This window comes from Stegodyphus dumicola, chromosome 8 (assembly GCF_044657685.1).
Source record: "Stegodyphus dumicola isolate Sdum_Otavi_A_Nest chromosome 8, ASM4465768v1".
NCBI classification, from domain to species: domain Eukaryota; kingdom Metazoa; phylum Arthropoda; class Arachnida; order Araneae; family Eresidae; genus Stegodyphus; species Stegodyphus dumicola.
Window position 1 is genome coordinate 84,658,092 of NC_140775.1, and position 18,239 is coordinate 84,676,330.

The 18,239-nt window shown below is 36.2% G+C and overlaps 1 protein-coding gene across 2 annotated transcripts in view; it reads left to right on the top strand.

Annotated features, from left to right (window-relative positions):
- Positions 1-18,239, top strand: part of LOC118204429 (uncharacterized) — a 57,638-nt gene that overhangs the window by 13,189 nt on the left and 26,210 nt on the right. For both annotated transcript variants that reach the window (XM_035376755.2, XM_035376756.2), the window contains exon 4: positions 9,086-9,130. In XM_035376755.2, the coding sequence (XP_035232646.2) occupies positions 9,086-9,130 (45 nt within the window). The remainder of the gene's footprint in view (positions 1-9,085; positions 9,131-18,239) is intronic.

The following is an 18,239-nucleotide window of genomic DNA, read 5'->3' on the forward strand; positions in this document are numbered from 1 at the left end:
TTGTTGATATTGGCGTCTTCTTTCAATGTCCGCCGTTCTACTTTCAAACTGGATTGCTAGCTCAAATAATTTTTCCAGTGTAGTCGGATTCCTTAATTCAATAAAGTCTTGCACTTGGGGAAGTAACCTCGGCAAAATCACTTGAATTATCTCAGGATCCGGATGGTTTCCATACAAGAGTTTGAAGACGTGAATTTTTCTTAAAATAAAGCTTGAGAGATTTTCGATTCTTTGCTGATATATTCTGAAACGTTCCGTTTCTAATTTCGCATGATCCCTTACGACAGGGAAGGCTTTTACTAGGGCAGTCTTGAAATTCTCGTAAGTATAGGTGGGTCTTCCTGCTTGACCCAAGAGACTTCTGCCTATACATTTGAACCAGTTAAGCGCTTGGCCCCTCAAAGCGCTGGTAGCTAAGGTAACTTTTTGAAACTCGTGCACGGGGTAGAGCATGAAGTGGTCATCCAAATTTTCAAAAAAACTGGTTACCGGTGAGTTTCCATTAAATGTTGCTTCTGGTTTCATCGAAGCGCGCATGGTCTGGACGATGTAACCAAATCCTTCCAGGGCGGCAGCTGGCATTTCTGGATTCTGAGCCGCTTCTGCAGGCAGCACAGGTTCTTCTTGAAACTCGGCCATGGTTATTCTTCTTCGTTGGGCGCCACTGTCAGGTTCAATGTTCCGTCTTACTTTCTTTGGGAACATGCAAGGACCTGACTCGGAACAGGGAGCTTACTAAAGCTATGTTCAATAACTGTGGGAAGTAGACAAGATACACAGGAAGGGTATACAAAACCCTTTATTTTTCACTCTTTACAATAATTTCCGTACTTCGGAATACAGAGACCAACTACTTTTGGTCTGAAAGTAAGAATATGAAAATATAACTAACTCTAACTTAAATTTGGAATAATCAACAAGGGCCTACGTGTAAGATTGGCCGGATATTAACAGGAAGCCGTATGTAGTACAGAGAACTGTTAACACTACAATACGTTTAAAATTATCTCGAGGATTAAACCTCTGGCCTGGAAGGCAAACAGCAACCGAGTAAAACTTCTAAGGCAAGCGGCCTGCTTCGACTAACTCCTTCCTCTCTAGCTTGGCAAAAAGCCACAACTTAAGTACTTGGCGTTCGCCAGACAAATTTTGCATAAATAAGTTAACGCTTTTAATTCTGGCCGGAAGTAGAAAATAAGAAGTGATAGTAAAGATTTAAAATAAAATAAACGTTAGTAAAACTTAAGATCCTTACAAGCTGTTAGAATATATTAGCTGTTAGAATGCGTTGGTGATACTCTTGGGCGCATGTTCCCATAATTCTTAGATACATCATCATATACTAATAATAATACATATACATAAAAAATAATACCTATACATACAAAATAATAATAACACATCAAATACTAATAATAGTACTAATAATAGTCATACTGATACTAATAATCATACTTCTTAAATGCATGAAATATGATCCATCAATAAAATACATTAATACATTGGATACATGAATATATTAATTATGTACTTGAGAGCTTGATTACGTTATGATATATATTAAACCTGTTTACATTCATTATTTGGGACATGCGTTATTTGAGTATAACGCGTTGTTATAATAGATACATGATTATGTTATGAATACCGTTTATACATTTAAATATTAGTTAGATACTTGAATACTTGATTGCAATAAAAACATTTGTTTAGTTGATTACATTATCCTATATACATCAGTTATTTGAGTACTTGAGTATCGTTGTTGATCGAAATATATCTATATCTATATCTATATCTATATATATATATACAATAATTCTTGGATACATAAAGTAGTTATGTATCGTAGTTACATTGAATACATAAATTAATGTAAACTTGAATATTTATATATACCTCATTGTTTGATTACTTCATTTATTTTTATTTCCAATGGCAGATTATGAACAGTTACAGAAAAAAACAAGAACATAGAATACAGCAATACATTGAAAAAAACCAGCTGTAACAGAGTCCATTAATCTAACATATCACTTGCCTCCCAGTAACGATTGGCGAGAAAAGTCTTGCGCAGAGCAGGACAGTAGGGTAGATGTGCGGCATCCATTACCTCTCAAGAGCTGCAAAGATTGCATATCGGAGAAGGAATAATTTTAAATCTATGAAGATGATATTGTAGGCAGCCATGTCTGGTGCAAGGCGGAATTCAGCGACTGCTCTACGCCTTGGGCCATTACACAAATTCGGGATACCATTCTTCCAAGACTTATGAGAAACACGATGATAGAGAACTTCCTGAGCAGGTACTTTGAAAGATCTTTTAATAAGATCTCTAACAGTATGGAAAGGCAAAGGACGAGAAATATTCTGCATGATTAAAGCACCCTTTTTTGCCAAGAAGTCGGCTTTCTCGTTACCTGGAAACCCACAGTGGACAGGCTTACATTGAATACATAAATTCATGTAAGCTTGAATATTTATATATGCCTCATTGTTTGATTACTTAATTTTTTTATTTCCAATAGCAGATTATGAACAGTTACAGAAAAAAACAAGAACATAGAATACAGCAATACAATAAAAAAAACAGCTGTAACAGAATCCATTAATCTCTAGAGATTAATGGACTCTGTTACAGCTGTTTGTAACAAAGTACGTGCTCAGAAAGGAAAACTATACTGGAGGACTATAGTTTTCTCAAGTGAAGGCAGGTTTTGTAGAAAATGCCGACAATCCTATATGTCCTGTGATATAGGATTTCTATCTGAAACGGTAGCCAACAGGGCAGCTCGGGAATCACTGAGTGTAACAGCTCTTGGGAATTTTTCCAAGTGGCATAGTAGCTGGTACAGAGTTGTGAGAATCGCAGCAATTTCACCGTCAAACGCAGAACCTTGGCCCACAGGGATGTAGAAAGAGAAAATTCCTGAGAAAACTCTGGCACCTGTATTAGGGCCATCAGACAGGAGGGATCCATCAGTAAAGATCCGAAGCCACTTTGGCTCAGGGTAAAAAATATTTAATACTTTGAAAGCGAGGGCTCTCAAAATAGAGGCATCTATATTACGTTTCGTTACTTTTTGACACAGGTCAAGATTAATCCAGAAAGATTTCAAATTTATTGGAATATGTAGGGGATCACATAATTCTGGTTCATTCATTAAACTAAGTGAATTTTTTAACTGAAACACTCTCTGTAGAAAGCCCATATGGGTCTTTAGATTTCTACTCAGATCTTGATTGACTTCATTCCAGAGTGAAAGACATCCAGGAACTCTAATGATCTTTTCTCAAAGAATTAAGGCCTTCTCTTGAATTAAGGTTCTTAAGGGTTTATCACCAGTTAACATAAACTTGGTGTCAATCGGGGTGGTCTTCACGGCTCCAGAAACAATACGTAAGCAATGATTTTGGATTTTTTCTAGAGTACATTTTCTAAGGCCACAAAGAGTGGTTCACAGCAATAAATCAGAAGGGGGATAAACGAATGATAAGTTTGGAGCAGGGTTTGTATAGTGCAACTTCACCTTGCCCCAGCAAGGCGTTTAAGGACACTGAGTCTCTTCGTAGAACTGCTGTACAAGTCCTCAACATGTGGCTTCCATGTTAATTTGAGGTCAAACGCCATACCCAAATATTTAAATTTATCGCACAAGGGGATTTGGGTACCCTTATACGTCAGCTGAAGATCCAAAGATTGGTGCATGAGTGAGAAAGTCAGGCAGTATGATTTATTTAAGTTCACCTCCATATTATTAGTATCACACCAAACTTCCAAAGCATTCAAGGCAGCAGAGAGCTTAGTCTCTATGTTTCTCACTGCCCTTTCTTTTTTAGAAACTTTCCAGAAAACCAAATCATCAGCGTATAAGAGGCACTCGACGTCAGAAATCTCTCTTATTTTATAAATCAAATCATTAATATAGACGTTAGAAAGGGAGCAGCTACTAACAGCTCCCTGTGGGAGACCTGTTTTTAAGATCTTAGATTTCGATAGAGCGTTGCCGTACCTGACTCTGAAAGAGCGCTGTCACAGGAAGCTTCTAATCCATTTAAAAATGATTTGCTCTAATGACTAGCCCCGACAGTTTCAGTAGGAGACACTCCCGTCATATTTTGTTGTAGGCAGACTTGAGGTCAGTAAAACCTGCGGTTAGGACCTGTCTATTATCCAGGGCGTCCTTGACACATTGACTCAGGAGGGCAACATGTTAGTTAGTAGATCTGGAGCTTCTAAACCTCGCCTGCTTCTCATCAAGAAGTCCGCAAGTGTCTAAGTAATAATTAAGTAAAGTAATAATTAATCTTCTCACAATTATTTTCTCCATAGCCTTCCCCATAACACTAATAAGCGATATTGGTCTATAGTTACGGAGACTATCCTGATCTTTGTCTTTCTTATGTATGGGAATAATGATTGAAGTTCGCCATTCAGCTGGTACAATACCAGTGTTCCAAATTAGATTGAAAAAGATTCAAACAGTCTCAAATGCTTTAAGACCAAAATGGTGGAGAAACTCAGAATGAATTCTATCTCCACCAGGTGATTTTCCACAAGGAAAGGTTCTCAAAGTATAGGTCAATTCGTCTCGAGTAATGGGTGCCTCGAAAACTGAATCAGTAAAAGATTCAAATTCCGATTGCAAGAGTGTAGTTTTTTGTTTAATTCTGGACGAATGTATTTTTGAGTAAGTGTTTTTCTTATTAGCTCTACAGAAATGCTGTGCAAAAGCATTCGCTACAGAAGAATCCGAAGAAAGTTTTTTTATCTTTAACTATGAAGGTTTGTTTAGGTGAGCTAGCAGGATCATTCATTAGGTTGTCTACAAATTTAAACGCTCTTTTACTATCAGTTTGGTAATTTATTTTTTAAATAAATTCATTAAATGAGGATCGTTTACTGGCAATAAGGGCCTTTCCAATGTATGCAGATTGTTTTCTCCAAGCCTGAACATCGTAGAGTCGGGAGATCAACTCTGCCTTTCAACTTGCCTTCTCTGTCTCTCTTAGCTTTCAAGGAAAGTTCATCTGTCCAGAAGTATTTATATTTCTTTTGCCTTCCTTTAGGGATGGACTTTTTAGCACAAGATATCATTGTATCCTTGATAATTCTATAAACTTTATTAGGGTTTAAAGTAAGGTTTCTCATGATTATGGCCATGTTCTGTCAATTCAGTAAAGAGAGGCCAATTCGCTTTCTTAAAATTCCAAGAGACCTTTGATGGGGAAAAGGGTCTCCGATTCGCTTTGAGTATTTTAACTTCTGCAAGCTGCATATATTTTTCTAAATAAAACTAAGAATCTTCCCCAATGCTAGTCTCTCAGCCGACTTTGGATTGGCTACAACTAAGGTCAAAAGTGGTGGTCAACTTTATTATGCAGGCAGCTAATAGATGGGTCACATTTGCCTCCTAGTGAAGGAACGGACAGTTACAATCATGACTTCCGAGATTCGAACCCGGGCCCTTTGATATCGAAGTCGACTTCTCTACCCACAATACCGTCTGGGGGGCAAACTAGAAATCTGCTCAGAATTTACAGGTTTGACTCATTAGCTTAAAATTTTTAGTGTTTTTCTTTTCTCTAACTTCCTTTTGGAAACAATAACTATGTTTTGCAGAAATTATCAATGCCTATCGAACTGGAGCATTAGAACTACACAAAATCTCGATCAATAATACGAAAAAAATTTTAAATTCTTAAGCATTTTTAAATGGGAAATCTAATTCGAATTTAGTTTATGTGGATACAGAATATTATAAAAGTTTCGGTTTAACGTGACACGTTTCCAATGCAGCTAACGTCAACTATAATTACGTGGTGAAATCCTTTTTTTAAACTTCTAGATTTCAAAGCTTTACAAATATTTGTTGTTTTCGAGATTTGAAGAATTATTCCTTTCCAGAAATTATTAATACTCTTTTCGCGTCTAATTAGAAGAAAGGGTTTTTCTGAGTGTCTTTACTCCCGCCATCAAACAGGGTAAAGAAAGAAGTTATTACCCAGAGCCAGATCGGATGAATATGGTAGGCCGCAAAAACTATAAAATGATTTCGTAAAATTTAGCAATAATTTAAAAATAAATTCTCTAAAAGAATAAAATATTGTTCTATACTGAATTGGTAACGCATTTATAGTGTACTGCCCTTATACTTACTCATATTTCTATTACTCACATGCACTCATATCTTTGATTTGTATTTGTTATGTACCCATGCCATTACTTTATCCTCCCTAATGTACTCTGGCCTATTTAATGTATTTAATTTTGATTCAGATTTAGTATTATTGTGATGTCATTAACCAGTAATAGGCTTCTGTCTTATCGTGATGCCCTTAACTTATAACACGCCCTCTGTGTTCTGTACTCATTTTCCTGTAACTTGCTTTATCTTGTAATCTTGTAATCTTTACCTCTTATTGTTAAATTTGTACAATCCTTGATATATTATTAATGTACTTAATTGTATCTCTCTATGCCCTTGTTTGGCCATGTAAATATTTCTTTTATAAATCTGACGCCTGGGCGACGGGGTGTGGGTCCCCTATGGGCCTTTGGTTCGTTGAACTGCCCTGGGTGGATCCGGCGTTGGGCTTGGTCTCTCTGTGCGCGGCTCTCATGTGGCCTCTTTGGCTGCTCTAGATCTTGGGGGGCGCGGTGCTGAACTGATTCACCCTATGGTAAAGGTACAGTGCTCGCGTCTTCCGTTAATGGAATGGAATGGTTAAGAGAGAACAATATAGTCTTTTGTGAAGTGTAACGTATGTGTAACGTAACGTCTTCAAACATAAACACAGCGTTCTATTGAAAGTTTGAATTCTATGTTTGCTGTAATAAGTTGAAAGAAGGCTATTAAATATTGATTATGTCTTAACAAAACTTTTGCGTTTGTCTTTAACTTTTGCGTTTGTCTAAACAAACGCAAAAGCTAATAAAATGATCCAATTAGCATATAGAGTTCTGCAATAATATAATGTTGTTTTTAGCCCAAAGGAGCGATAGTCCAGAAGGGCTATTAGTCTCAAAACGGCATTTTGTGGAGTTTCACTATAAATTTTTAAATTGTTGCAATCAAATATTATCGACCTGTTTTATATTTAAAGAAATAAAATAATGAAGAATCTGCATGAATGTATACATGTTTCTTGCAATGTGAAAAAACGAAGGTACCTAGAACTATCAAATTTTGAATAACTTAATCCTTCACCTGAACGTGGGCACCTAGACGCCCGGAATTTCGAATTTCTTTTATTAATTATTTAACGTTTGTAAAACTTTAATAAATTTTTGATTAACAAACTCTGCAATATCAAAGCGAGCAATGGGAAAATTGTAAAGAAAAAAAAATTTTTTTTCTTTATTTGCGCGAGACTATCTATTGAAAATTTTAAAGACATGCTGTTCTTAAATAGTTTGTGATATTGTTGTTGAACTTAATTTTATGTGGTTTAAGTGGGAAAAACATAATCTTTAATAAATAAAGGTAATACACAAAACGTTAAAAAGGCTTCTTTGGGAGTAATATAAAATTTTCGGATTTTTAATTTAATTTTATTTTTTATTTAAAAGATAGATGTCAAAATTTCTGTATTGAATGACGGGTCGGTTCTGCTATCATAGCATTCCGGATGATGTTGACCCGTAGGGGCGCTAACATCATCGAGCGTGGACATGCTGTAGTAATTGTTTTAAACTGAACAGATTGCATAACTGGAATTTGAAGAATGAAGATGAAAAATATTCTTTACGGACAAGAATGGAAGCTTTATTAGGATAATGGAAGACTACATATTCTCAGGAGTTTGCTAAATTGCGTATAAAATGGAGATTTCTGTCTTTGAATTAATTTTAAAGATTAAGTTATAATACCTTGTCTCATTAGATAAATATAAGCTTACGCATTTTACTTACCCGTCAAATGTACGAATATTATTACCTGCAATATATGTGAAGCGGGCATTCTGTAGAATGCCTAAATATTTTTAGGCAAACTATGAAATATGAGAATTATTTGTTTATGTTATATACTTTTCTGAAGCATAATATGCCTAGACATTATATAGAAAGATAAATACTATTTAGGTAAAATATGAGAAAAGGTCATGATACGGCCTTTAGTTAAAATAGTTGTATTCTATAGTAATACAAATGTTATTTTAAAAAACGATAAAAGAGCGTTATTAAAATTACTTTATTTAAAATGCGTAAAGGAAAAGTCAGAAATTTAGAAATCGGTGGTAAATTTGAAACTTTGCTGGTTTGTCATTTGACATTGTATAGAAAACCTAGGAAATCTGAGAAATATTATGCGTTTCGTACTTGAAACTACCTAAGAATGCAGGATTTCAAATCTTGCCACTAACTTATTTAAAAGTAAAAGCTTATCAATACTAATTCAATTTGGAAATATAATATATTTAACAGTTTGATTTATATTTTGAATTAAAATTTTGATTTGATGCTTTTAACTGTATTTTTAGTTTAATCTGTGTTGGGTGGGCTACGTTAAGCATGAGGCCTATTATTATCGGCCAGGAGGGTTCCAACACACTCGTATATTACATTATATTTAACAGCTCTTAGGTGGTACTTATTTTTGAAACCCCTGATTATAGATATTACTACCAGTTACAAAATGCTTTAAATAAAGAAGCTGTACACGTTATAGTATTTTTAAATTTAAAAACCCACTTTGCAAAATCTATGAAATGTAACATCGTATATATCGCCCCCACAAGTCCGTATAGTCAGTCATGCTTAGCAAGATTTTTATTCGTTATAAAAAGTAAAGCGAAAATGTTTGACAAAGGTACTAAAGGATTAGTCGGGAAGCTGCATAAAATGTTACATTTTGTAATTAAAATAAAAGCGGAAATTTTTACTTTACAAATTCCATAATATGAATATTTATACCATTTGAAGTACTTTTCTAAATGGAAGTAAATGATTACTATTAACTGTCTCAAAATTAAAGGTCACACAAAGACGTATCGGGGCACGTTGTATATATGCGGAGGATATAATTGTATATTTATATATTACTTTTACTGTAATTAAATATTTCATCTTAATTGTTTTCAGTATCCTTGTTTCATGGAGATGGAGGAAAAGCTCAGGAAAAAATCTGTAAGTTAATATTATATAATACTTTCCTCTCGTGCAATAATTTCTCTTCTTTTGTGACCCCTTTTTAGAATAAATTAAAATTTATTGTTTATACAAGTAAAGATGGAATTTATTGTTTATACAAGTAAAGATGGGCTTCTAGAAAAAGATGTTAGAATCTAAAGATAGGTAACACTCTAAGTTTGAAAAAATTGGGTCTGGATCGTAATCCCGACAGCCAAAATCCCAACAAGCCAGAATCCTGACAGACGGAATCCCGACAGGGTGACCAGGATCCCAACAAGGTGTCCAGAATCCCGACAGGGTCAAAATCCCGACTGTCCAAAATCCCGACAAGGTCAAAATACCGACTGTCCAAAATACCGACGGGGCCGAAATCTCGACAGTTAATATCTAAATACAAACACTCAATTTACCTTAATAAAATGCAATTTTTAACTAAATATTACATATTACTAATTAATAGTTTTAATCACAAAATCATAAAAATCATGTCATTACTTAAAATAAATTTTAACAAATTGAAACGATAGTTAAAATTTGAAATGAAGATTTATGAAATTCTTTTTATTAAAAAAAAAAAAGAAAAAGAAAACGCTTACATAGTCTATATACATGCAAACGGCATATTTACGGTGACACATTGTGAGCGATACCACGATGATATTCCATCACAGGTCGGTTATCACGATCGTCCACAACAGTCATAATTCTCCTCTCTCTGTCATCATCTACCTTCCTACGTTTTGGTTGCTGTTCTTCGCGAAGAATGCATTCAATTTGGTATTCCACATGCTCCTGTTCTTTTTTAAATCCTTACATGATGTTATAAACGCCACATCGGTTCGTCTAATTAAGGTCTCCCATCTTCTGTGCCAAGCCTGGACAACATTTTGAATGCGCGGGGCTCCCAGTTGTAGGGAATCAAACACGCTCCAGAGTGCCGGTGAGAACATCGGCAGAACGCAAAAGGCAATACCATTCCGCAAACGGCGCCTCATTCTTCCACGAACGTAGTTGTCTTCGAACCACTGAACGACTTTTTAAGCATCGGGTGGCAAGTGGAGGGAGATGCTGCTGAAATTTCGTCAGCTGGTATAAACGTCAATGTAAATAAATGACGAAGCATTAAACTGAATCTTTCATCTGTGCTGTAGCGAGAAGCCAATCCATTTGATTGGATTTTTCTCCAACCACATTGACATAGATGGAAAAAATAAGCTCTAATAATAACGTCGGGGAACTCTGATTTTGAAGCATTTATAGCTGCCTTTTCTAGATCACTAAAGATTCTAGATGGCCTCAGTTTAGTATTATTTTCTTCAGCGAAATCAATTAATTCTTGGAATAATCTTTTGTAATTTTCTCAGATTTGCTTGTCATCAAAGCATATACTAGTGGAAGAATTCTGAAATTTTGAGAACCAACAGGTGCGTGAATTGTATATAGCTAATAAAATGTTTTGGGCACTGCTTCAAATGTGCCGTCCATAATCCAATAAGGTGCCTGGGATAAATGTTTAACATTTTCAACTGTTGTAAATATTAGAATTCTCTCATCTCCTGTAGAGACATTAGGATTTTTTTTGAAGCAAGAGAGAGGAAAAATATGCACTCGCTTTCGCCGAGAATAAAACCACGGACCTCTGAAATACCGGCTCAGTGTGCTGACCACTACGCCACGAAGGCACGCTAGGAAAGCGGGAGAAATACCTTATACTCCAACTGCAGAATCTCTTACTAAAAATATTTCACCAGTTAAAGTATTTCTTAAAGGAGGTGGAATATCAATTTCATTCAATGTTTCTGGTTCTGATAGCCTTTCGTTTTGCCTAACCCGTTTAATTTTTTTTCCAAAGAGCTTCTTTTGATGGAAGGTATGGGCAAATGTTCTGAGAAGTCTTTACGATGTTGCTTTGAATTATCTAGCATGGCTGATTTCTGGTACGCCGAACATCTTCTTTAACCCATTTGTACCCAGTGGCTAAAATATGGGACGTTTGGAAATTATTGTGTAAGAAATCTTGTAGTATATATATCGTTTACCCAAAGCAAACGATCTTTCATACACCTAAGGGTTGTTATTACTGTTAGTAAAAGATGGAACCACTAGATGCACATCAAAATTATTTTAGAACACGTTATTTTTATAGGAAACATTCCAACGTCGACACATCACGAATAGCCACAGGAAATTGGTACTTTTTGCAAACTTTTCATTCATAAAATTAAAAACATTAAAAAGGATTTGCTTAAAATAGATACACAAATACTTCTTCAAAGTTATTTTGCAAAAATAAGAATATCATGTTTGTGTAATTACGTTTAATTATTGGTGTCCTGTTTATGTGACACTGGGCATTTGTGAGTGCATTAAGACTAAAATTTTTACTCTTTTATCAATAACGATGTAAGCATTACTCATATGTTAATTTTATTAACAGTTAAATTTTGAATTAAACTTCCTTTCTTATCGCTTAACTTCAATTTACCACTTTCGGCTAGAACGTAGTTTTAGAATCCCGTCTGAATGCGGAAGGAAGAGCGGTATATAACCGCGAAGTTCTACTGTCTTAGAGAGAGATAGCAGATATTCTGGCTAGCACGCGCCCGCCTTTTTAGGCTACTCTTTAGTAAACTGTTATTAAGCTCGGCCGTACTTTTGGCCCTTGATAGCTTCGCAGTCAATTAGCGTTAAGGGTTACTCTGTTAGAATCTTTATAGCTTCGGCTATATCTCTTTAGTTAAGATTAGTTTAGTCTCTTAAGTGCATGCCCCAGTGTCGGCTTTATTATACAACTCCAACACGGAGTTCTGTTAACTTTAGTTGAAATAATAAAGGGTTATTTCACCCTTCTTACTTGTTTTCTACCTCACGAACTCAAGCGATTATTCGCTTACTAGTTCTTAAGATTCTTCACATTCAACTGTAACTTAGAATTACACAGTGGGGGAATCCTACTACCTAAACACGTTTATATTCGAAATATGCATGCTTTAGGCAATAATACTTCAAAATGTACTCTCTTATTACTATCACTGTATACAAAATACTTAATGTCTACAATATTTGCTAAAATTTATTTATGTGTACAAAAAATATATTCGTAAAATTGTCAAAAAATAAATTTTCTTGAAATGTAATTTTCTTTTCAGATTACGCATATTATTGAAAAGAAAATATGATTTATATTAGTTTGTGTATACAAAAAATTCTAATTGCTAGCTACTGGAAAACTTCGATCAGTTATTTCAGATACTTAACCTTAAATGCAGCAAATATCAAAATATCTATTTACAACAGCAATAGACAATTACTTTACTACCATAAAGCAGTTGTCAAATTTTGGATTTGCGGTTGTAGGTACAGCCAAAGAAAACAGGATTGGAAACTATATGGTTCAAACGGTTAAAAATCTGAGGAAAAAAAGAAGGAGGTGCTATCGCCGAAAAGATATGCCATCTGGTGTAATTATTTGCACATTGGAAAGACAACAGTTTCAAACTATGCTGGAGTCAATCCATTAGGTTTAGCAAAATGCTGGTTGGCATCTGAGAAAACAGAAGATCGCAGTGCCTCAGCCGCGTGTAATTATGACATACAACAAGTTCATGGGAGGTACAGATCGAATGGACGATAATACTTCGATAATTCTGTGGAAAGAAATGGTGGTTTTCACTTTCCATGCTTTTTGATTGATGTTTTTAATACCATGTTTGCCATGTTTAATGACATGTTTTAATTGATGTTAAAGTTTCAAATACAGATGCATTCAATTCAAAATGCCTGGCTTCTCTATCGCATGTTTTGCAAGGAACAAGACGCAGTGGACCAACTAGAATCTTTCGGCAACATTTCACACAACTATCTCAAACCATCTGGAGTGCTTCCCAAACCTGGAGTAATAATCCCTTCAACAAAGATGAGTAAGCGTGTGATGAATGAAATTTCATTTGTCTAAATTAGCCGCACAATTCTTGTAAGTGAAATACAACAGCGATGTGGTGGGTGTCTAGGTAATACCACAAGAAAATCGGAAAAATATAACATTGGACTGCATGATAAATGCATTCAACAATTCATGAAAAAATAATTGTTTTTAATTTTTTTTTACATTTCCATTGTTTATAATACATAAAATGATAAAATGTTCTTAAAATTACCATTGCTTTGAATAAATGAATCGAGTTTATTTATATAAAACCACTACTAATTGTTAATGATTTGCAACACTGAAAGTTTCAAATACGAATACAGCTTATTTTGCTTACACGTATTTTGCTTACACGTATGCCCAGTGACCCATAAATGGGACATTCATTTATGCAGCAAATATGGCAATCGTGATCAATTTGACTCCTAAATCGTATTTTAAACCTTACATATTGAGCGATATAAGTTCATTAATAATGAATAAAATTGCCAAAAAACTTGAGCATAAACGGGTTAAATGGCCAACACATTTTGCGATAGCAGCTGCACTCGCTTGTGGAGCATGGTTATGCTCAGTAAATTTACGGAGATTCAAAAACATTGTTGTTATTCGACCTTTGCACATATCATATTTTCTTTTTTCACAACGCCAATAATACAAATAGTAGCGATTCTTATATTTCACCATTAAATAACCACGTGCATTAATTTTATTGTTTCTTTTTTGAGACGGAACGATTTCACAAATTTCAGCCATTTTTTGGAACAATTTAATGAGCAAAAATAATCCGGCAAGTGAACACTGTCTATCTCGAGGCGAACGTAACCCTATAGCATGTAGAAAGCCTACAGCTGTATCATTCCGTCATTGTGAAATACACTGAAGTGCCACTGAATTAGGGAACAGACATGGCTGTACAAATTTTGTAGCGCTGCGCTGCATTTGTGAGCACGTGAAATCGTTGTGATAACTGCATATGTAGCTATGGCTGTTGTTAATCAGACATTTCAATTACCGGTATGGGTAAAACTTTTGATTTAGACAGCTTTGATCTCGGACAAATAACGGGCACTTGACGCATGGACCATTCAATTTCGAAAATCTAGGAATTTTTACTAGGAATGGGTTGAGAATTTCAAGGTCGACATTATCAAGAGAATGCTGAGAATACACGGATGGTGTGAAAAAGAACTAGCGATCGGGCAAATTGCAAAAGACAATTAACCTAGAACGAACGGGGTGTGAGACAATTCAGCCGTATTATATACGTAGTCAACGAAGATAAGCATTAGCTCAAATTACCACCCAGGTGAATCAGGGCGACAGTCGTATAGTCAATAAAAGGATCGTGCAACGCTCGCTTCACAATATGGCTTTGGAGTCAAAGATACACGAGAGTACCTTTGCTAAATGCAAGTTATCGAGCTGCACTTCTTCCTTGGGCAAAAGAACACAGAAAATAGACACTAGCGGACTGGAAACGAGTAGTATGGAGTGAAGATTCTCGATTCCGACTAATTAATACCGATGAGGCTGAGAATATGGCGTCAGACTCATGAAGCCATGAATCCTGTATGACAGATTGGAACTGTACAAAGCCATGGTGGCCTAATCATGTCTGGGGTGTTTTCTCTTGGCGGTGTTTGGGATCTTTGGTAATTGTACCAATCTCCCTCAATAGGATTTGGTACGTAGAGTTGCTGGGCGAACACCTCCATCCATTTATGTTGTCCTGTCATTCACATGGAAATGGAGTATCCCAGCAAGATAACTGCATCTCTCACAGGTTCCGGTTGGCTACTTCCTGGTTGGATGAGCGTTCTTCTCACTTCTTTGTCATAAATTGGCTACTTAAAAGCCCTGACTTAATTCTACTGAGCATCTTTCGGAAGTTTTGGAGGAAGGTTTGAAATCTCATAACACAACACTAGCGACTCTTCCTAAATTACAGACAGTTCTATCCGATGTTTGGCAAGCCATTCCCGTAGAATGCTTCCAGAAACTTATTGAATGTATGCCTCGTCGTTTGGATGCCAGAGAAGGCCAAATTCGTTATTGACAAGCTATCCCTTATTCAGTGGCACCTTCAGTGTAATTTCCTCTTTCGCCTATTCATAGAGCTTATAAAAGATAAGACATTAACTAGACCTTAAAGATAACAAATGACCTTCGCGTGAGGTCAGCCGACCCTTTGTCATTACGATGGTGTTCCGTACGCAGCTCTGGAAGCATGTTAGGGGGCCACTTGGTTTTATTGGGATTTCTTTCGTGTCCGGATTTTGACCCTGTCGGGATTTTGGCTTGTCTGGATTTGAATCCTGTCAGAATTTTGGCCTGTCTGGATTTCGATCCTGTCGGAATTCTGGCATGGCGGGATTTCGTCTGCCGGGATTAGGTAAGGATACCGAAAAAATTAGTATTTCGATTTTGAGAAAAGATACCTTGAAATCTAGGTAATAGTACTTTATAAGACAGTATAAATTCTTATAGTACGTACATGATATGTTTGCACTGTTTACTGCGTTTTAATTTGACTATTTACTAAGATATTTTCAGAAAACGTACAAATGACCAAACCGTACAAGTGAAAATTTCGTATGAAGCTTAATCTGTTATATTTGTAAGAAAAAAGAGTAGAAGAAATGGTGTTTTACTAAGATAAATATAAATGATATATTACCATTTACTTAGGGAAAATTATATTTAAATTAATCTGTAGAGAGTTTAACAAATATAGCTGTGTGTTTTAAATACCCAAAATTAATCGAACTAAACGATACTTCAAGCGAGCATTTCATAATTAGTATCGTGCCGCTAGGCCTTTTTTAGCTTAGAATTTCTCGAACTTGGTGGAGTCAATCTAGGTGGATTTGTTGAGTGGTCCTTTTCGCTTCGCAGTTTCTTGTCATTTCTGTGTTAACTATTGGTAAAGACCAGGTGTCCCCATTCATTGTCAACTGAACTGAACTGATATGCCACCACAATGAAAAAATGCCTATGAAGTTAAAATTTTATTTTTTTTCTTTGAGCAATACTGCAACTGAGACGACATATCTTTAAACACTATACTTTGAACAATTCACAAGTATATGAGATATTTATCAGATTTAAAAATGGCAACATATCACAAGTAGGCTGCTACGACTTAAACATATACTGACAAGTAGAAGTTTGAGAAGCATAGAGAAAGTATGGCAGACTACTAACGGAAATCGTTATTCACCTGATCTCTGAAAAAACTCTCTCCGTCTAACAGTTCATGGTGGAAAAACAATGTAATGCTTTTGTAACAATCATGTTATTCACTAAATCTTCTTGTTTAGTGAGACTTGTTTTTTTGTTTCCATGGATGAAAAGAACTCTAAAAAGTAATTCGGTGAGGGAAAAAGTAGTTCTGTATATAGTGAGTTGCTTACGTTGAATAATATTTTGTGTCAGATGACACTTTGACAGGTCTGGCGATATTTCTGATGTCAGTCAGTTTAACTCTTAGTAAAATAGGTCTGTGGCATTTTGCATAGGAAGGCATCAATTTTAGTTTGCAAGTTCAGGGGTGCCCCACGCATAAGCTTGCAGTTTCATCCTTCTTCGACACACAAACTACTGGATGCTCGTATTCACTTTGTGGTTATACAATTAGTCACATTTGTAATACATAGTTCATCTATTTGTCGATAACCTTCATTTTGTAGAATTTCAGGTTTAAGGTTCGGAAACGGCTACTGTTCTTTACTACACTTTCAGGCTTGAGTTTGATGTTATGTTATACAATGCCGGCAATTTTTGGAATACAGATCTTAGATTGACATGCTTTCTTAAAAATTTTAAGAGTTCCTTTCTCTTGCGTGGTTCAACGTGCTAAGATCAAACCCTTCATCAGAATAGCGTTCTTCTGCTTTTAGTGCAACAACTCTTGAAAGATTTTTTCACTTTCTCAAATCATCGGCTGCATAATATATAACACCGATTATTCACAGCACCCTTGAATTCTCGAATCTTGAACGTGTTTCGAAGCGTCGTCAGGCATTTGTAGTGCGTAACTATAAACTATAATCAGTATTCTTTTTGATGATTGTAGCAGGTCTAGTTCGTCTTTCATATACTTCGTTTTCGCTATCATGGATTAAAACTATAACCCCGTTACCTTCCTTAAATTCTTTCTGACGAACTTTCCGATTGTGGTAGAATGCATAAGCTTGTTGCTTGCCAACACCGGTAAGTCCAGCGTGTTCAACAACCTTTTCTAACTCCATCTTCAAATCATTCAGGTAACCAGGCACTGAACTTAGCTATCCATGAGGAATAGAAACAATGAACGGGAGGAAGAGGCTCCCAAACCCAGCCGCTCGAGGCGGCTATATCCGGTTAAAAATGTCTCAGCCTCCAAAGGACATCCAAGGAGGCGCCACCCTCTTGATCAACCCAGGAGGACATAAGTCTGAGAAAGAAATCAACGCTTATAATACAAAAACAACGGACAAAGTCAGATACCTTCCGTCTCCCAGAGTTCACCAAGTGGAGCTCATCACCCAAGGGCAACCTGCGATATCTGACTATGTAACGTCCCTACAACCAAGGTGCAGACAAGACAGTACCAGTACGGTTAGTGCCGACACTGAATCTACCACCGAATAAACGATGACTCTAGTCCTGTGAAGAGAGCTTATATATTCCAGAAGTCGAGACTGTCTTGATATTGATCTAGCCAGTACGCTGAAATTGCCAGTTTCAGTCGACCCCCAGGGATGGTTATCCGAACATAACATAGTTAACCAAGGCGAACATGGTTACTAGTGGAGCCACAAGGAGACCTATGTCAGATTGGGATAGGAGAGACCTTGTGGTGCGGGTCACTGCCCCGTAGCTATACCCACTCTCAGAAGGTCTAGATCAAACCCAGCCTCTTCTCCCATAAAAATCCGATCCTTCTCAACCTCGAGGGAGCACAACTACTCCGTTCTGCGGAATAGGGTCATCAGTCCATAACGTTTCAAGGTAGGTAATGGACCATTGGCCTATCATAAAGCATCTGGAAAGGTCTGTCACCAGTCGTAGCATTAGGAATTTCTCAGAAGCCATTTCAGCCTGTATCAAAAGGAGTTGAGATACTTAAAATCCGATTCTTTTCCAAAACGCAATAAAATTAGTTCTCGACAACTTGGCTCCACAGGTCCG